At 35.6% G+C, this 22617-nt stretch overlaps 1 protein-coding gene across 1 annotated transcript; it reads left to right on the forward strand.

The window, feature by feature from the left end:
- Positions 1-13724: 13724 nt before the first annotated feature.
- Positions 13725-22053, forward strand: LOC149211049 (uncharacterized). Its single transcript, XM_089396884.1, has 5 exons — positions 13725-14132; positions 14283-14396; positions 20978-21288; positions 21443-21612; positions 21718-22053. Exons 1-5 carry the CDS (start codon positions 13890-13892, stop codon positions 22044-22046), a joined length of 1167 nt encoding a protein of 388 aa, XP_089253010.1. The 5' UTR covers positions 13725-13889; the 3' UTR covers positions 22047-22053.
- The last annotated feature ends 564 nt before the right edge of the window (positions 22054-22617 follow it).

Genomic DNA, 22617 nt, shown 5'->3' on the forward strand with positions numbered 1-22617 from the left:
ACTCAAACATTGGTTTTAATCTGGCATTGTGCACGTATCAAAGGCGCTGCGCATAGAACAGACAGGCGTTGTGCATGCATCAAAGGCGCTACACACCTGTCAAACTTCATCTGTAAGCTTCCAAATTTCAAGAAAGTATTCCAATCCTTCAGCTCATGTTTTCTAAACCTCTTAGCAAGTAAGTAAAGCCTTTTCCATCCCTCCTTACATCTCACAAGTCATCAATTCATGCTATGAAGTTTATTGTGTGAAATTTTCAATTCTTAAGACTTGGAAACCCTAGTTTCATTCCTACACCCCTAAATTGTTCCTAATACCCTACTATCCTCCCCATATCACATTAAACCCTATCCCTACCCCTGTATTGCTAAATCCCTATCCCAAGTGTATTCTCCCTTAAACCCTAAGTCCTCGGAAACAAATTCCTAGGTAGCCATACTACATACATGTAGTAAATTACCAATTCCCAAATCCCATAAATATTTCAATCACCTATCACCTCCCTAAGTTCTCTAATCCCTTCCCCCATTCCCTAAATTATTCCTACCCCATTCCCACTCCCTGTTTCCTAATCCCTAGGGTTTCAGGCAAAAAGAACAAGAACACATCATGGAGGAAGAAGATAGAGATTTTATAGAAGAAAGAAGACCACACAAAGGAGGAAGAATATTGAGGTTTGAGCCTACCAACACTAGAGAACTAATGGACTCACCCATGACAGTAACTTGTTTCAAGCATATGGGGTGCTTTGATTTTTGTGCAATGGTACAAAGAGTTCAAATCTATCCTGTTTTGACTAAAGTTTTCATTTAAATTCTTAAGGAAAATCAAGTGACCCTTGCTACTGTAACCTTCATCATATCCTTAGCCATTATTGTTGCTGCTACTGGAATACCTAATGTGGGTGAAAAGTGGTTTAAATCTCAAAACCTAGATGATTAGTATTATACTTGAAGCCTCAGTACATAAGTGAGAGAAATAAATTCTTCCCTTTCAGTCACCTTCTTAATAAGTATGCTCCCATGATGAAAATCATCATGAAGTACTTCACTTGTGAAGGCATATTTTCTAGACTCTACACATACCATATCAGATTGCTCATGCACTTCACAAGAGTCAAAATGCTCAATATTCCTTATTATTTGTTCAGGAGCATTGAAAAAATGGCATACACAGTTCAAGGAAAAAAGTATGATCTACAAATGAACAACCTCTTTCATCACTCTCTGATCAAGATTATTGTCCTCCATCACCTTAATCAAATGAACATCTCATGAGACACTTTAATTGCCAATGACACTTTCACTGCTCCACAAGTTCCAAAGGCTCAAGATATGCCTTCTTCATCTCATCCCACTGATCATCAAGCTGAAGACATACCCCCTCCATCTCAGCCCACTACATCTATCCCTCCATCATCTCAGCCTCTTTCACCATCATCATCACCATTGTATGATCATACAGGGTCACCTAGCAGAGTTGAGGTCATCAAACCTAAGAGGATAGATTTGGGCACATTGTCATGTACTTATCAGAGAGGTCATAGGTAAGTGTTTGCCCCACAGATTGTGGGAGGGGCCCTGCCTTCTTCATCAACAAAGCAGGTACAGAAGGGAAAGCAAAAGATCACAGAGACAATTGTTCATGTGGAAATTAGGCCAAAGGATAAGGAGTTACATGAGATAGAAACAAAATTTGAACTTATTGACTTGGATCAGCGTGATGATCATAAAAACACAATCCTGATCATCAAAAGAAAAGACGTCCAAATCAAACAATTACAAACTCAATTGGATAGAGCTAAATATATCATTTCATTTCTTGAGAAGGAAAACCAACAATTGAAGACAAAACAGCTAATCATGGAGGTGGACCTTCTCAAAGCCAAAAGAGAAGAGACCAAGGCTATGGCCTTACTTGATGAAGCATATGGAAAATATGGTGATCCTGATGAGCTAGAAGAACAAGTGTCAAGAAAAAGGCCAAGAACCAAAGGCCTAAAGAAAGCATTGGAAGTAGAGAAACATAAAGAAGTTGAACGAGACAATGAGCTTACCTTAAATTATCAATTTTCCATAATGATCAATGAAAATAGGGAGCATTGGCTTGAGATGGTTAACAACCATCTTGAAAATCTCATAGACAAGGCTAAAAGAGCCATTGACATACATAGGAGGATGGAAAAGTATTATTTCCGAAGAAGCAAAATAGCAAGGTCAAAACTCAAGGAATTGAAGTCAAAGCCTAAAACCATAAATGTGCAAGAGGAGAAAGGAAAATTGGATATCCTTGTTGAGGCCTCTTTCCATGCTTAACATACTTCATCAGCAGCTCATACACCAATTTTGACAAGATTCTGGGCACTTTTTGGAATTTTTGGGTTTTTTGTGCAACTTGGACAGTTTTTGGCACAGTTGGATTGTCCTATGTGCAACGCCCTAGGCACTGCGCATCTTCTAGAGGCCTCCAAATGAAAAACCAAGACCACCATTGGATTCAGAAGGCAATGAACATATAATTTTGACTATTGGCACACCAAAATTAGACAATTTGACAAGGATAAATGGCCAAAAACACCTCAAAAATCACCTTTCTGCCCTCTTTTTCAGCTAGGCGTTGCACACAGAAGTAGTCTTGGGAGATTGACTTTTTGGAGGGTCAAATCTTATCATTTTTTGGAACCAAGTGCATTTCTAGAAAGTAGACAGGATACGATTTCCAATGAGCTATCCTGAGCTCAATTTGGACATCAGAAACCCATTCCAAACTCAATTGGAAGATGGTGTTTCTCATAGACCAAAGGTATTGTGCATAGACCATTGGCGCTATGCATAGTACAATTTTCCTGATTTTTCATTGTTTTTCTCTAGTTTTGATTTTCATACTTGGGAATCAACTTTTTACTGATGTAATTGATATGGTAAATGTAATTATGGTATTTTACTATTACCTAGGGGTAAATATATTAGGTTAATAGTATTCATCAAGTCAAATGAATCAGTTTCAATGTAATTATGGATGAGTCACTTTGACCACCCTACACTCTAGCTATTAGTTCAGATTTTGGTGGAACTGCTCCTCCTCTCATGGATTCGACCCCTGAGGTTGGGAGGAGTTTTTTTTTTTTTTTTATGTCTATATCTTCCCTTTCTTCACTCATTTGAGAGGTTGGACTCAGTTGGATGTTGTTAGATTGATCAAAGACACTAGTGTAATCAGTGTTTGGCAGAAATTTAATGAATGAGTTGCAACTATTTTGATGGAATACCTGTGGTATGGTTGTCTAGCATTGTTTTTCTTCAATTTCATTTGTATGAATGTATTGTTGGTCCATATTCCATTTCATTTCTATTGTATCATCTCTTTCAAGTTGATAAACATAACACATCTCACATGCTCTATTTTGGGGAAGTTTTCATAGTCTGTTCATTTTTATTCAGTTTAGGAAGAATAAATCTTTCATGCTCTTCCTAGCTCCTCACCTGTCTGAATCATCTCATCCCAAGAAACTCTAATGTGCTAGCCTACCTACCTACCTTTCCCCATTGAATGGACTCTAACCCTAATCTTATTTGCCCTGACCTAGCCTCTTTGACCTAATCCTCGTCCAACAACCCAATTTAGAACAAACAAAACCATCTACACTTTATACCTAGCCTAAAACCCTAATTCATCCAGCCCTCTTCGCTGTGATTTTTGTGGAGAGGGCCCTCTCCAGCTTGGTAGGGCTAGATACCAAGTCAAAAGGTTGGTCATGGGTTACCTCAACTAGACTCTTCCTCAGCCTTGGAGATTGAGGTGTGATAACATACTCGCGTCATTGTCGGGGACCGAAGGCTCTATCTTCCCTGGGAAAGAATGAAAATGATTTAGATCTAATTGTTGATGGTGAACAACATTTGGAAACATAGGAAGGTTGCACTATTCACCTAGCAACTCCACTGCATTAAGATCAGTAGCTTGAAGAATTTTCAAGATGGAATCTGCTGCAAGAAGGTATGCTCCAATGAAAAGAGATCACATTCAAGGTTTCCCAAATAAAATTCCTAGGGTAAATTAGCAAAGAAATTTTACTATGTTCAAAGATGTGAAAGGAAATGATGTTGCTCTTCATTTGGTGATATTTCACATGCATGTGCATAGATTAAATATTGATTTTCCTGAAGACTGCTTGATGAAGATATTCACGGGCACTTTGGAAGGTGAAGCCCAATCTTGGTATGAAAGTTTGCCACGTGCTTGTATCTATTGTTTAAAGGATTTTCATACCATGTTCTTTGAAAGGTATAAAGAATCTTGTCCATCTTTAATATTAGTTCAGAACTATTGTAAACATGTTGATAGTTTTATTGAAAATCTTGAGAATGTTAATGGAGATGATGAATTAATGGACGAGGAGAGCATGGAATCCCTGTATGAAAATCCATTTCAGTAGCAGAAAGAAATCTTAGAGGATACTTGTCAAGATCCTCAGGAAAGTTTGCAACAAGCTAAAGATCTTTGTACAGTTGAAAATGATGAAAGGCAAGGTCTTATTTCAGATCTGCTTGCAACAGAATATGGTATGAAGGAAAATCAGGTTCCAATTTCATATTCTGATAAGGTCAACTTGGTTATTCCAGATCTAGATTTAGATTGTGATGATGAAGAGTATGTTGTTCCGGATCCCATGAAGGAGAGATCTATTCTTGAGATCACCTTGAATGAAGAAAACGAGGTTATCTACCCAAGTATTCTCATCACATCAGAACAAAGTCTTCAGAAGGAGGTAATCCAGTCCCTTTATGAAAAACAAGATGAGATCTTTGTTCAAGTAAGTGAAAAATTCTCTTTGGATGACTCCGTGGTAAATGATAGAAATTTCAGTTTTGAGTTTCAAGAACAATCTGAAGAAACTAGTCACTTTGATACACAAGACCATATTCAACATCCTTGTGAATCTTTAGAAGGGAAAGAAGCCAATTACTGTTTTAGCAAAAGAAAACAAAAAGTACTATCTCCTCTGTTTGAAGATGAGATAGATCAACTCCTGAAAAGATGATATGGTTGTCATGTTTGATAATCTTGAAGAATGTTTTCTATTTAAGAATGACTTAGACTATGAATTTGAGGAGTATGAGCATGAGAGAGAGACATTATGCTAGAAATCGAGTCAGAATTTCTCATGCTCTAGGAATTTACAGCCAACACTCAGACAGAAGAAGGTTATACTTCCCTATTCCTTCCTATCAATCAACAACCAACTATTCTTTCAAATCAGAATGAAGGGAGTACTTTTATTTTTACTGTTGGATCTCAAGAAAAGGTAATGCTTAAAGATTTTCAAGATCCCTTTGATAGTCTTTTGCAAGCATTGGAGAATATGAATGTTGTCTGGTTTGTTAGAATGAGATTTGCTTTCACTTGTTATTGTGAGTTGCCTACATGTACATCATTCTGCCTGCTCGAGGAAAGTGACAGCACAATTTCAGTAAGTAGCCATCTATTATATTGGTTACACTGGAAGGATCACTTCACATGATTGTACATATTTCTTTAGTAGGAAGGTGGCTATCATAAGTATTTGAAGCCCTCAAATCTCGATGGTTTGTTTCCATTAATAAGTTTTTTCAGTACTTGTGTTAGTTAAGTAAGTCAGTATTGAGTCATTTTCAGTTAGTTATCAGTTTGTCACAAGTTAGTTTGTGTCATTTGAGTTATCAGTGTTTAGTTATGCATTTTAGTTTAAGTTTTTGATTGTATTGGCCCACATGGTTAGGAACTTGGTCTACGGTGTTCTTGACACCTCTAAGGAGTTGTCATCCCCAATAAGGCCGATGTTAGTCTCAGTATTTTCATACTGCCATCAATGATAAAAAATTATCTTTTCATATCATATTAGGGTCCCATTCTGAAATTTTCCTCATTCCACTAGGTCGTCATGAAAAAATTTGGTCATTGAAGGTTGAATTAGGGTTTCCTTTACTCCTTTTGGAAATGTACCCCTTGATGGCTCATTTCAACCTTGGTGAGTATCCATTGTCCACCAAGTTAATGACATCATGCCATCACATCAGTCATGTCATCTTGAAATTCAATCCTCCAAGGTCTCATTAGATATTTTAGGGTTTTTCAAGGTTTTATTAGGTCATTAGGGTTTCCAAGGTTCCAATAAAACTCCATTCCATTACATAATAAATTGAAATCTGTCAAATCTGAACTAATAAATTGCCTAAAGTATTCCAGGGAAAATAGTATCATAGAGACATACTTTGGCAGCTTGTAGGGGCATAATTCACAGCCATATATCTGGATCTCTATGTGATTCTAGTAAAAGTACCAGTCACCTATACTGTAGTATTTTGAGAGATGCAAAAATTTCTACATTTCAGCAGAGAGCCTGGTAGGAGGAGTTGTAATCAATAAAGAGGTGGCTAGATATATGAACAGGTCAATGAACTCACAATATGTATAAGGAGAGTTATGGACTTCATGGAATACTGAGGTCCAGAAAATTACAGACCTGCTTTCTCCTTTGAGGTCCAACTTTCTAAGAGGAATTTGAAAACTATCAGGTTGATTGTACAACATCAAATGATATATGTAGGATTTGTATTTGAACACTCTTTCTCTGTCCAGGCTCATGAATTGCTCATGGATTTTATTAGCTACGAAGGTGGCATAATCATATTTGACAGCGGGGGGCTGTCCGGGAGTAAATATGGATATCAAAACTAGGACAGTCTCATCAATATGCTCACTGGTTTTGAATCCCAAGATATAGGAAATCATATCAGTAATGAATATTCTAGCTTCATTGAACCAGACCCGATTAAAAGGAGGTAGTTGCCTGGGCTGGTTATCTGGTCTCATGAATAATTGAGCTATTCTGGTTATCTTTGAACTGGGCAGTTTGGCACCTTGGTCAAGCAAGAATTCCATAGTGAGAGGAGCCAGAGGCTGAGTTGGCTTAAAGTGCAACATCTCATTTATGGATTGAGGGGTAATATAGAAGAGCACAGTCCTAGATGGAGCCATAACTGCTCTTTGTGTGGGGTCATAATTGGCACAACATAAGTGGATGAGATCAGGAAGCACATTTACTGAGGGGAGGTAGTAGATAGGCATGTTGGACTCCCAAATTCCAAAGACATCAGTGTTGCTTCGGTAGCTATTCTTAATTTCACAAAAAGCTTGAAGGTGAGACTTGTCACCAATCATATCCTTAATTTGGAAATATCTGTCAGCAAGGGGTAACCATTCCAATTCTTTATGTGGTGCATTCAAGGGGGCAACATTGAGGGCCACTAGAGCCTCCATTATACAGTATTTGGTGATTTTTGAATTTGAATTGTGGGTTTTATGCAGCAGCAACAGGTAAAATAGTAGTTTTGGTCTTTTTTGTAGAAATTGCAGGCCGAAACGAGCTTGAATTTAGCTTAATGGGCAATCTTGCAGAGGGAAACAGAGTTCACGGGATTTCTTTGGAAAAAATGGGTAAAACAGTGGCTATGATGCAGAGGTTTGAAGGCAGCATCGTGTTTTAATTCGAATTTTGGTTCTTCGGGTTATTTTTTACAGAGAAAGCTAGAAAAACAGGGTTTAGGAGCAGGATTCGGGTAAATACTTGTTTTATGGACGCCCTGTGCGAAATGTGGGTGGCAGACCGAGCTGAGGGACAGCGCTGTGGAGTGAATTTCTCTGGGTGGCGGACTGTGCAGTGGAAATGTCGCTTTGAACGTAAAAAACCATGCAAAAATCACGCAGGATAAACAAACAGAAATGAAAAAAAAAAAGACATTTTACGCGTTTTTAACAAAAATTTAATTTTGGCAGGTTTTTGGTGCGCTTTGGTCGGGTGACGTCAGCATGACATAATCTTTGTCGTGTAGCAGGGGTACGGAAGCTGACTTGGCGGTGACGTGGCGGACACAGTGGACGATACAGTGATGAGGTGGCAGCCAACGTGGGTGCTGACGTGGGTGACGACGTCAGCGGCGGGAAAGGAGGGCAGTATATGGTATTATCGCACCGCTTTTTGGACAACGGCGGTTTTGGGTGGAGCGGACACGATAAAACAAGGTGGCGACACGTGTTTTTTGTACGACGGCGAAACCACCAATTTCCCGGAGGCTATCGTTCAGTCATCGGAGGGGTTCCGATATCGACGTGGGTCGTTGGATCTACGTGTTGCGATCCAACGGATGGCGAAAAACAAAACATGGCGGAGAGCTAGAGTATGGGACCCGCGCGATATTATTTATCGTTTTGTAATGTTTTTGCGGGGTTTGCAATGTATTCAAGCTTTGGGTTTATGTTCGGGTTTGGTTATTCATTTAACCAGATGTTAAATGAAACCCATGGTTTACATGCGCGCGCGGGGAAGGGTTGTCCACAAGGTTTCGGATAAACCTTGGACCCCCCATAACGTTAACATATGGCTTTAATCAAGCCCGGGGCGGAGTATTAAAACTTTGGGGTTTTGTGTATTTTATATATAAATAGGGGCGGGGAAAACTTTACATAGGAGTTATATAATAGAGTTAGGATGTTAATATGAGAAATGTTTTCAAACAAAGCACTAAGCAAAAGGTGAAACTTAGGCTTAGGGAATAAAGGGATCCAAGTCATGAATGTTGGGGATTTAGGATGATAGAAGAAAAGTATTTTTACACAAGAAATGTGGCTTAGTTCTCTTAAGTAAAACCAGGATTTCACTTAGTATTTTTCATGAAATGAAGGGAACTAGGAACACTGAGCAGATCTCAATGTCCTTGAGGGGAAATTAGTAAATGTTCTTGGAGGAATGGGAGGGAAATTAGTCATGCTTCAACTGTTTTGCAGCCACCTTGCTATGGTACTTGTGATATCCATGAGATGGATCATATTCAAAAAGACAAAACTGATCACAAACTTGCTTCTGCAACACCAAACTGCCTACCCAGCCTAATACACCTAACATTTTTTCTTCCTTTTTGATTGGGTGCATTTGAACTAGCACACCCTTACTCTCTTCCTTTCTTTTAGCTGCCCTCCTATCCAAGTCTGCCCTTATCTCTTCCAGGGGCTCAGATTTAGCTGTTGAGCACCCTTGCTTCTCTACCTAACTACTGATCTGCCAAGCTTAAACTGTTTGAACAGACCTTATTCTCTAGTGCTGAAACAAGAAATTTAAACATGGACTAGCCAAGATTGAGCTATTTGGCCATCCATCAGGTGTAACAGAAGTCACTGATTGCACAATTTGAACTTCTTTGCAAAAAATAGGATAGTAGTGGCATTTTGACTAGCACACTTTCCTGGTCTTTTCTTTGGGGTTCATTTTCTTTCTTTTTGACCAATTCATTCTTTTTGCCCTTTGATTTTTCTTTTAGGGCATACCCTCTTTTTATTTTTTTATTTTATTTTTTTTTAAAATATGGAACCTTTGCAGCATGGAAAGGATGATCATATTTGGCATTTTAACAGTCAATCATGAAATATGATACCTATTGGTATAGGAACCTAACACACACCAAGCATTTAAATGCTACTATCTTACAGATTGACCTTCAGAAGGCATATGACTACCTGGATTAGGGCTTCCTCCGTTTTTTCCTCATCAAAATTAGATTACGACCTAGATGTGTTGATTGGATTATGGCTTCAATTGGGCAACCACATTCTTATTGGTATAGATCCAATCCTGGGTGTTGGAATTGAAAGTTTTCTCTCTGAGAGGCTTATTCATCTCCTTAATGGATGTGGCATATATTTCTAGTGCCAAGTCATTAATGGTTGGCAAGGACTGGTCCCCATATGGAAAAATGCTCAGGAGATCAGGTTTTATGGACAAATGGAATTGGAGTGGAATCAGATAATTTATGCTATGAAACACCTTGACATCTTCCGTTCAGAAACACAAGATAAAATCATATGGTCGGGGAAGATGGCATCGGATAATATCATTGTGGCTGACACATATTCAACCCTTTGCAAATTGGACACTAGACAGGGGGAGCACCAAGTTTTATATGCATTCTGGAAAACAAAAATTCCATTTAAAATTATCATCTTCACATGGTTGGTCTACCACAATAGAAATCTTATTTGGGAGAATCTACAGAAAAGGCAATGGCATGGTCCTGAAATGTGCTCTATTTGCAAAAGAGATGCCGAAAATAACAATCATATTTTTCTTCATTGTCTGCATACTGTACAGGTATGGAAAAAGTTATCATCTCTCATTGGTTTCCCATATATACATCATAATTGCATTGTGGACTCTCTAAAATGGTGGAGTACTTAGAAATCTTCTTGGAGAGTCATTCCACTTTTTCTTTTTTGGGCAATCTGGAATTGGAGAAATAGGTATATTTTCTAGAACTCTTCAGAAGATTTCCATATGGTTGTTGATAGAATCATCACAAATCTCTCTATATATTCTACTCAATCCTCATGCACTAATATCACACTACATAAGCAAATCAATATGCAGTTCTTATATTCGATGGGGTTTTTTGATGGATCAACACAAAGGAATTCTTGTGCATGTGGTTTTTGGATTGCTATGTCTACTGATTTGTCTTATAGGGTCTATTGGAATGGAGGTTGCGGCACCAACACCAGGGTGGAAGCATTAGCCCTATGGGGACTCTTATGGTTCAACAATTTCCTTGATAACCCCCACTTACATATATATGGAGATTCAAAGATCATCATTGATCAGGTCTCAGGGAAAGCCTCCATAAACAATCCCATGTTACAGGGTTGGCTGGAGCAGATTGATCTTCTTTGGCAACTCCTCGGAGGCTCCACAATCTAGCATATTGGCAGGAACCAGAACAAGGAAGCAGATAGACTATCCAAAAAGGGATTACAAGGGTTGATCGGCAAATGGTACTTGGAGATTACATGGGAACATAATATTTTTGATATGGGGGACTTCCCATTTCCTGGATAATTCTCTCTGCTCTTTCCTCTCTTTTTTGTAAATTTTTGTGTATATGTCTTTTTGTCTAGCTATACAGATGCCTAGAGCCATGGGACAAAACTGCCAAGATTGCATGATATGATAGTATGTTTTTTCATGTGGTTCCAAGGTTCTGAATATATCATTGCATTTTAGATGCTTTGATCATCGCTTCTGGGCATATGGCCTGTGAACTTATATAGCATTACATGTCCTTTTTATTGGGATTGGGTAGCACTATGCTCTCATACATTCCTAGAATGTCGATATGATGTGAACTATCATGTATATTTTTATCTGATAATATAATATCCTGCTTTTTTCTTCCTGGAAAAAGAATGGGATAAATTGATATCTTTTGACCATATAAATTAAAATAATAATTCATATTCATAATTATAATGATCAAAACTTTATATTTAAATTTAATGAGTAAATATATAGAAATTCAATATTTACAATGATTTTTTTATGTTTATATATATATAATTGAAAAATAAATTATAAAATATGTTAAAGACAAATGATATATATGTGTGTGTGTCAAAGATAAATGATATTTTAATAAAACTAACCATAATTTTTTAATTTTAGTTTTATGCATAGAGAAGAGAAATTTATATAAATATAAATAATATTATTAAGAATTGGGTATACCTTAACTCTTGATCTACGAGGTGCCCACAGAATCAGATCTCTTGAAATGTAAATATTTTCTCAAGTTTCTAGAGGTTTGCATGTTAAGAGATTTGATCCTATTCAACACTTGGTAGATTTGAATTTAAGATGAACCTATGTTGGTTATATTTTTAATGAGTTAAAAAATAGGGAAATTACTATTATAACAAATATTTTAAAATTGAAATTTAATGTGGATGTATCAAATATATTTCAAAAGAATTGTTTTCATTTTTGGTGTTACTATTATTAAAAAGATACAAATTGGTTGAACTTATAAATGTTGATTTTTTCTATGTGTTATTGAAAACTAAGAAACACTTTTGTAATTTTATATTTGGGTTGATCACCTCTTTATATTATATAAAATTTCATCTTATCCTTTAATTTTCTCCTTTCTTGTTATTTTATATGGATGTGAGGTTTGGGGTTGCAGTATATCCAGAGTCGTGGAGGAAGATTAAATAAATCCAAAAGCAGTTTATAACTTACAACCTCAAGAATAAAGGAAATACTCCCTACACTATCATCCTTATTGAAGCAAGTATTTCCCGCATTGAAACCATGACTATGACTATGTATCCTATGTATAAGAAGAAGTTATACAACATGGATGACAAGAGGTTTCCTAAATTTTGACTCTAGCTAGAGCCCCAGCTTCGACCCAAGAAAGGGTGGCATAAGGATGCTCAGTCTTGGCAAGAGCATTGGGGAACAAATGAGGAGATCATCTTGCAAAATTCAGATAATATTAAAAATACTATTACTTCCAAATTTAAGGAGAAATTGGGTAGAAATAAAGAGTTGGAGGGAAAAAAGAAACTGTGATATTATAAGGAGGTTATCAATACCAATCTAGAAAATCAAAATTGTTTATCTTTATTGACTAGTATTAAGAAGAAAATGAGCTTTGCAAAGAGTAAAGCTAATTTTGATGAGCTTCATAATGAAACTAGGTGTTGAACAATTCCTAAAACACCATGGGATGAAAGAGTTTGTGAAGTGTACAATCATATGAGGGTTGAAGTTGAAAAACACTCTCTTAGATTGTCCATTTTTTCGATCTAATTTTCCAAATATATGTCAACTACCAACCACCTTGACCTTTTAACTCAGCAAAACTATGTTGAGTCTAAGAACACTTCTCTCACTTCTTTTTGAGCATATAAATAAAATATAAAAAAATCTATTTAATCTCCCACCTTCATATGATCCAGTATACCATATAAATTTTAGTAAAAGTTTCTTCATTATCATCATCATCCTAAAATCAATATATTATTTCTTTTAATTGATTTATTTTATATTTAAATTTATCAACTTTTTATAATATTTTAATTTTTCCTTATTCTCTAATTATTAATAATATCATGATTTTTTAAAATTTAATCACAACAATATTTGTAATAAATTATTACCATTTTATAAAAATTCCTTTTCATCCATTCTTTAATAATTTAATCAAAATTGAACATCTTTAATATCTTTAATATACTACATGCAAGCTTGGCCTTCAATACATCCGAAAAATCATAAAATATAAAAACAATAAACCTTCTTTGAGAACAAATTAACAATCTTTATAATTTTTTATTTTCAAACTTATAAAAAGCAAATTAATCTCCCAGAGCGAAGGATGGTTTATAAATATTATATTCATCATGAGATGCCATCTATTACCAACCAGAGAATAATCTTTTAGCTTTTCTAGATGTTTAGTTTTCCTTTAGTTATTTTAAATCGATTTATATATTAGGAAAGTGATATGATTATAAATATTTAAAATAAAATACAAAATTAGAATATTTGTAAATGAAAATGAATTCTTAATAATAATAAAAAAATATGTTTTTTTCATTAATCATGAAGTGGTTTAGAATAAAATTTTAAAAATAAAAAAGTGATATGATTGGTTATTCTTTAATTATATGATACGATAGGCATCTTCTATTAAAGAGGGCGAAATTGTAAGTTGTAAGTCATAAATATTCGAACTTACTTTATTTATTAAATATTATTTTATTAATTTTAAGATGAAAAATATTGCTTAATAATTAAGATATTATATTCTATAAATATAACATGCATTTCCATTTCAATACACAATATCAGTCAGATTAGCATATTACTAGACCCATTACTATCAGTTTGTTTCAGGAGTTACAGCCTTGCTTCTCTAGCATCCTTCAGATTAGCATATTACTACATCCATTACAATCAGTTTCAAGAGTTACAGCGTTGCTTCTCTCATATAGGTTCTACCCTCATTGCTTCACTAACAATGGGCTCTTTATGTTCATCAGGAAAGACGTCTGAGCCTAGTCCTTCTGCACCTAGTGCCCCTGCAGAAAAGAACACTGCTCCAATTGCAAAACAGGAGCCTAGTCCTTCTGCACCTAGTGCCCCTGCAGAAAAGAACACTGCTCCATTTCCATCCAGAGATGCACAAACAACTGCTGCAATTGAAGATGTTGATCTTGATGGCCTCATCCAACATATATCTGGGCTCCTAGAACGCATCAAGGTAAGGGAAATTTTTTATTATTGGTTGAACTCCTCTGCTTAAAAAATTTCTAGCAATGATTCAGGTTCGTAGCCCCCAACAAAATGTAAAAATTTAAGCAGTGTTTGTTTGTCACACTAAATTGAGTATTTTTCCCCTTTTTATGCTCAGAAAAAGTCGTCACGGCCAACACCGTCGACTCGCCAACACTGGCCTACCAGTTCAACCGGCTTAACGAGACTGAAGGAAATCCTCACAGAGGGAACAGAGGGTGCTTCTACTTGGGTACGTATTCACTTTGTGTTTTATTGCTTAAATCTCAAAACTCAATCTCAAGTTCGTTTTATTTTGATTTAATGAATATTGATACAAAATAATAACATAATGGAATTTTAAAATTTTCATTCATTTTTTTTTTAGTGTTATAAACATTTTGAAATTTAGATTTAATTTTAAATATAAGATGGACAGTTTAAAGGAAAGTGTTTTGTTTTTCATTTTTAATTCTTTTAGTATTACAAAGTTCACAAACAATTTCATCTCGATAGTTTTGGGAATAGAAAGAAAGAAAGAAAGAAATTATTTTAACGTCCACGAGGCTAAAGATAGCCTATGGGACAGATTGCTTTTTCATCTGCTTGATGTATTCGGCCCTTTTTTTGTGAAGCTTCACAATAAATGCTCCCGTCTTCTCGACAAACCCCTCGTTAAATAGATTATCCCAAGAGCTAGCTGCCAGCGTATCTGCATAACTTTCCCTGTTGTCTTTGAAGGCCTCACATTCTAAAATGAAATGTTTTTCTGTTTCCACTTTTCCGGAAGAACAAAAAATGCATACCCTTTCCTCCCACACTTCCTTTGGCCTTTTTCAGCGCCCTATTTCACAACGGAGTTGATGAGAATTAGTCCTTAACTGAGCAATAAGAATTTTGACTCTCCAAGAGATATTGGCCTCTATGTATGCTTTTGGTTGATGATTATGAGTGGGATTAAACACTTCAATATAGTAATTTTTCTTTCTTCCTAGCTCCTTCTCCCAAGTATGTTTGTGGAACTTTTCCATAACAAAAGCTTTTATCTCTTTGCTGTTTATGGGGCACGCGTTCAAGCAAATATCACATTTACTAAACCATTTGTTATTTTGTTGCATCCAAGTTTTTTTGCTCTTGCACAATCTATCATTAAAGACAACCTTAGGCCATCTACCCTCTTCCATTTGCTCAATTTTTTTTAAATAACTTATGACTCGCCCCATAGCAATTTCTTCAATAGGAGCAGCCCCTGTTTCACTTAACAAGATATCATAAGGCACTGCACTTTTAATCTTAAATTTGTTTGTAATCAAACGCTTCTGAATTTTCTCAATTTGTCTCCACTACATGTCGGAAGTACTGCTAGCCCACAGTTCACAACCATATAGAATCACTGGAATCACTAGAAGCCCAAAAAGAGTTTGAGTGGTCTTCCAGTCCCATAACTCTGCCTCTCTACACCTATTTTTGAAAAGCATAAAATGCTTTCCAACCCCCCAAAGTTCTTTTCTTTCTACAACCATTCCAGCTTAGATTTTTGTTGAAGTCAACTCCGAGGTATTTGTATTCCGCAACTTCTTCCAGAATGTTGCCTTCAAAGTAGAACTTATGTTGGTTATGTTTTCTTTTCTTAGAGAAGACCATTACTTTCGTTTTGCTGATATTGACTTGCATCCCCACACTTCTACAAAAATGCTCAAGGGATAGTAAGTGCCCTTGCAAACCAAGCGCCGATTTAGCAATCAGAATAAGGTCATCTGCATACAAAAGAAGCCTTATAACAAACTTGCACAAATAGATACCATCACCCCCTTGCGAATTTAACCACTCCTCAAGCTTGTCGATATATAAACCAAAAAGGGTAGGAGACAGTGGGCAACCTTGCTTGACCCCGATATCGCTTCTAAAACTTTCAGAAATGCCTGCCGAAGTTCTAATTTTGACTTTCACCTCTTCATACAGCCTATGCACAGCTGCTCTCAAATGTTTAGGAACCCCAAGTTCCTCCATTCTTTGCCAAAGTTTATCCCTAGGAACCGAGTCAAACGCTTTTCTGAAATCAACAAAGCAACAAAAGACTTCTTCCTTATTCTCCCAAACTTTTTCAATGATGTGCCTTAAAGTTATGCAATGATCAACTGTTGAATGCTTAGGTCTAAAACCTGCTTGCCCTTTAGCACACTTATTTCTTTCTTCTGCCCACTTGCTAATTTTGTTTTATAGCATGCTTCCAAATAGCTTTGCAAACAAAGGGTTTATCATGATGGTCCTATAATTGGAGGGATTATTGATGTCACCGCTCTTGAAAAGAGGTATTGCCAGACTAGTTGTCCAATCTGTGGGGAGCCCTTGTTGTATGATGTTGTTGAAGATTTTTGTAATGTGAGGTGCAAGGATCTTTGAGCCCCACTTTAGATATTCTGCTTGGAGTTCAGCTAAGTCTTTTGCTTTTCCAACACCCAACTTCTTGATACCCATCTCTACCTCTTGTACCGTGAAGAGTTTAGTATCCATGTTGACCAAGGGGGGAGGGTCAACCTTGGGAACCTACTCATAGAGTTGTCTTGCATAGTAAAACCATTTAGAAGCTGTAATATTATTTCCAATTTGTATCGTTTTCGGTTGGAGCTCCTTCCAAAATAATTTGGGATTATTTTTCCCAAGGAAGATTAGTTCTTCCCTCCTTGAAACCATGAAATCAGTCTTTTTCTTGCTTAATAAATGCTTGTAAGATTTGAGCTTTATGTTGTCCTTGTTTGACTCTTTCCAGATTCTCCTTGCCTTTTTGCATTCCTCGTCAAACCAAGCATTAACCGGAAAGCAATTTGTTTCAGACTTCTTAATTTTTGTTCTTTTGCACTTTGCAAGTGCGCATTGAATTAAATGTGTTAATTCATGACTATGAAGGCTGTGAATTGTAATTTTCTCCTTCTCAAAGAGCCTCTCTAACGTCATTTTGAAGGTATTACAATTTTCTGGGGTCAAAAGAATTCTGCCCTGTGGGAGATTTTGTTGGACATGCTGAATTTTTGACTCTAATTGTTTCTTTCCAATCCAAGAGAAACATAAATAAATTGGCTTGTGATCTGATTTCAAATCCCACAGCTAATCTCCAACCAGAACTTCGTCCATTTTCTCAGACAAACCATGCGAGCAAATTACATAATCTACCACACTTGCTCCATTGTAAGTATTGCAAGTGAAATTACCGGACTTTGCCCATCTAGTCAAGCCATTACAAATGACTAAATCAAAGGCCCCACATAGAGTAAGCAATTGTTCACCAAAGAGATTGCAGCCCTTATCCTCTGAAATTCTTTCCCACTGATGATTGCTTTCTTCTGTAAGCCAAATAGGGTCGCAATCATCTTTACAACAAAGAATGCTAGCTTGCTCACTTGCAGTCCTAGCATTGAAATCACCCACTATAAGGACTTCACCTAGCTAATAATATGTTGCAATATCCGCTTTTAAAGCTGCAAATGGATCTTTGTGGTCAAGCCCTCTACCTTTGTAGATTTTTGAGACCTATGGCGCAAAATAGCATGCTGCAATTCTGATGTGGTTTCCATTTTCTGATATTTTGAACCAAATGAATTGCTTATTTGAGTCTTCTTTTTCTAACTGAATGAGACGACCTTCTTTCTCCCTTACTAAAACCATGATACCCCCGTGCCCTTTGCCATTCCCTGCTGCCTTGTTCCACACTGCCATCTTCCAGTATCCTTCAAACAAAGGTGTCTTGCACCCTTCATGCTCATGTGTTTCTATGAGGCAAATTATGTCTCTATTTTCCACAATAGGCCCTAACCCAGGTCCTCGTCTCCATCTGTAACCTCTGCAGTTCCAACAAACTAATCTCAAGGAAACCTGGGTATGACTTGATTGCTATTTGTTTTGACGTGCAAGACTCACATTTGAGTCTTTGTCCCTGTTTTCCCGTACTGACCTTGCTTTCTGATTTCCTGTTGAAGAGTTTGTTGCCTCTTCTTTATTACCATCTTGCTGCTCTGTTTTGGAAGGAGGTCCAAATTGCGCTATCATAGCTTTGCCTTTATAAATCCATGCTCTCTTTCTTTCATCTCTTGCTGCCCTAACCTTTAAAATTTCCTCTCTTCTTTCCTCCTGCTGTTTTACAGTGAAATCTTCTTCTAGGAAAAAACGAGAACCCCTCAAGAGATGCTTCTTGCTTAGAATAATATATTTATCACGTGAGCTAGGCATAATGACTTTTATGGGCCTAGCTCTCTCCCTGTTAAACTTACCCACCCTCCATGCTTGGTATATTTGTCCTTGCCATAGCAACTTGTCTTTCAAGAAGTCTCTTGCAAGGTCAAGAGTACATTCATTTTTTCCATAGTCTTTCACCCCTTTAATAATTATGTTTGCTGCCCTATTTTGTCTTTCCTTGCCTTCACTATCTTGCATGTTGTCAACCTTATTAGCAGAAGAATTGATCAACACCTAATTTTACTATAAAGCTCGTGAGAATTTATTCTTATTGTAACAATCTTTATTTTTTTTCTTTGCACTAGTTAAACAAATAAATGTTTTTTTATTTTATTTTGGGTTACTCACCTCCTTATAATCAACATTGAACATTCTTATGCCATCCCCACTTGAATGGAAGGTGATTTTGGCCAGAATTTGAAACAATTTTGAGAATCATCTTTTCTTCCATATTATTTATACATGATCATAACCATAATCTCAATAAAGTAAAAACTTACTTTAATCAATAAAATAAGATATAATATATCTCTTTTAATTTTAACATTATGATTTTTTTATAAATTAATTTTAAATATTTTTTATTTTAGAGTTTAGGCTTCTATGATCCATATCAAGTTTACAAAAAAAAATTGGGCGAAGATCACATGAGACATCATTTGTCGACGGTTTCGAACCAACCAGTGTGGTTCATCGTCAGGACAAGTTGAAGAAACAGATCCAGCTAATGGTTAGTTAAAAAAGGTAAATTATTTGATTTAATAATATAAGTAATTATTTATACTTAATATTATATTGGTAAAATAGCCTTGATAATAATATATTATTAATATTAGTAGTGAAAATACTATTATTAATTTAATATTATTAATATTAATATTATTATTATTATTTATGGAAAGTAAAAAAAAAAAGTTAAATTAGGTAAGATATATAGATAAATTATTTAGTTTATTTATCTAAATTATTTATTAATAATTATATATATATATATATATATATATATATATATATATATATATAATCTTAGATAAAATTAGGTAAAAGACCAATGAAAAAAAATAAAAAAATAAAATAAAAAATAAATTAATTAATTAATTAAATTAAATTAAATTAAATAAATAAATATTTTTTATTTTATTTTACAATTCTTTAAAAATATTTCAACCCTAAATTTTATATTTCTATAAAATAAATAAATATTTTTATGTTGCATAATTTTCAATAAAATATAATTAGTTTAATTGAATATATACCTTGTGATTCGATATACTGCCTTTTAAATACAAATCAATTCCAAATTTCAAATTTTTGACTTCTTAGATTAAATCAATTAAGATGAAACCTAATTGAATAGAAATTTATAAAATTAAAAATATTCCCATTCTAATATAAACTTAAATTAATATATAAAATGTTATTTTTTATTTTTAACAATATATATATTTAATAACTTCGTATTGATTTATTTAATGTCATTTATAATTATTTCAATCTCATATAAATTGAAATTATTTCAATTAATTTTATTTTTTTTAAGTTTAATTTTTGAATAAATTATGATGATTTGATAAATAATGATGATGATGATGATGGTGGTGGTTAACATCCGCTGAGACCAAACATTGGTCTATTAGACCTAAAGAAACAAATTATTTATTTTGATTTAAGATTTTATTCCTATGCTCAAAAAACTTGGAGAGAAGCCTCCCTAGCTCATTATAATTTTGACATTGTAAAAGGCTAGGAAGGTCAGTGTTGTAACTAAGATTGTGAAACTGAGATCTAATGTGATTGTATGCGGGGCACTCTAAGAGGAAGTGGTTTTCATCCTCGATGTTCCTATTCTCACCTATATGGCACATCCTTTCCATCCATGGCATTTTAGGAACTGCCCAACCACGTGTTTCACTATGGAGCTCATGAGAATTAATCCTAATTTTTGCTATATTATTTTTTTTCTTTGAGCTAGTTAAAATAGAGAGATACTTTTGATCTTCTAGGGTGGGGTTGATGACCTTCTTCTAATAACTTAATTTTCTTTTAGTCGTTAAATCTTTGTCACACCACATTTTTCTTTGAATTTAGAAGTAACAATATCTTTAATGTTATTTATGTTTTGCAATACATCATTCTCCTTGATCTCCCAATAGTTTAACCAGGCCCTTGTGTCTTTATGCCAACCCCGATTGAGCCTTAGGTGGTTTTGGCTGGAATTTAAAGCTAGCTTAGGAAGTCTAGGATCGTCTATGTTATTAAGTTTGTGCTTATACCGCAGAAACCTAATCATAGCTATACTCTCAATAGAGGAAATACTTACTTCTATAAGGAGAATAAGATAGGATGTATTTAAAGTTATTGTAATAATTATAATATATATATATATATATATATATATATATATATTCAAAGGCTTCCAATAATATATTTTGATTTATTTAATGTCATTTATAATTATCTCAATTTCATATAAATTGAAATTATTACAATTAATTATTTTTTTAAGTTAATTTTTTTGAATAAATAAGAATAATTTGATAAATATTATTATAATTACCCTACTGCTTATTTCATCTAAAATTTTCTATATATTATGGCCATCAGAAAGATTTTGCTCCAGGAAAGATAAATTTCTTTCGGAGCCTCCTCGATGGAATATCGCAGGCACATTGGGCTGCTGCGTGTCTTCTAGTGGTCGCAAATGTTTTGGAAAGATACGAAACCATTTCTGAGAATGAACGTGAATGCTTGTGGGTGTTGGAGGAAATGTATAACTTGGCCCAACATGTTAAGAACCTTAAAGCACCACCCAAGTTGAGGGAAGAGATGGAAGCTTCTATACAACATGCAACGGAGCTGATATTGGAAGGTTCCTTCATGTGCTGCACGCAAATCGATTCCTCAAAATTTTCCAAGTGAGTACCCTGCAACACTCTCAATTAAATTAAATAAAATAAATTCCTGTATGTATTCTGGAGGTCTCCTTGTTAAGGCCAACTTTTATGCTTAAGTTATATTTCTGTACATGTGAAAGTAAAATATATTACGACTGAAATGCACTAATTGCAGGTTTTTGTTAACGTATGTGAATAAGGATGAACTGCTTAAATTTCAAGGTAAGTTAAAGAGAATGTCAAAGCGTATGGAGAACGAAATGGGTATATGCATCTACGATGCCATTGAGTGTAGGATGGAGCGTCCGCAGAAAGAACGAGAGCGAACATATCCTGAATATGCAGGTACATTGTGAGGCAATTGGTTTTTGAAAAGCAAATATTAATATCCAGAAATTTGTGATAGTTATATTCTAATTTTTTATTTGTGTTCTACTATTGTGGAAACAGTGGGAATTGAAGAACCATTGCATGAAGTTATCCAACTTTTGGATTGGAAAAATGAAAAAAATGCAGTGGCAGTTATCTTGCATGGTTTCGGCGGAATTGGAAAAACTGTTCTTGCTGATGCTGTGTTTGCACGACTTTATATAGAAGGTTGTAAATATTCTGTTGGGACTCTGGACACCACATATCTCCACAATGGTATGATATTGTCCACTTTGGGCCTAAGCCCTCATGGGTTTGTTTTTGGGCTTTACCCCAAAAGGCCTCATAACAATGGAGATATTTGTTCATCCTTATATACCCATGATCCTTCCCACTTCTACCACTTCTAATCAATGTGGGACTTTGTTCGTATACCCAACAATCCTCCCCTCGAACAAAGGACCATTGAGCCTCCCCTCAAACCATCCGTAGGATTCTCCCCTCTCTACCAACCAGGATTCTCCGCTCCAATGCGTTGGAAGCACACGCCTTACATGGTAGCACCACCTATCTCGAGAGCTTGCTCCATCCCAGGTCAACTCCTCTTCACCTTGTTGGAGAACAAGACACGTCCATGAAGAATCCGGAGCACACCGCCTGTTTAACCGAGCTCATCCACAGGCTTACGGGGGCTCACCATCTTTGTTCGGCATTCCGAGGATTCATCCACTTGGGTAACCTCGAACTTGGCTCTGATACCACTTGATGAAAATGAATTCTAGGGTCTCTTCATTTTCAGTATTTTTACAGGCTCGATCTTGGGACCTGTGGGTTATGGGCCCAAAAAGCCTATCCGCCACTGCATTCTGATGTCTCTTGCTACATTTTAACTAAGGAAAGCCCACGCCAAGACAAACCCAGAACAGACCAGGCGACAACCCCTGATGACATTGTCATCGTTCTTCATCTGCCCACGCTCTT

Source organism: Pinus tabuliformis, chromosome 1_2 (genome assembly GCF_031772625.1).
Source record: "Pinus tabuliformis cultivar Carrire ecotype Pingquan chromosome 1_2, CPIR1, whole genome shotgun sequence".
Classification (NCBI taxonomy): Eukaryota; Viridiplantae; Streptophyta; class Pinopsida; order Pinales; family Pinaceae; genus Pinus; species Pinus tabuliformis.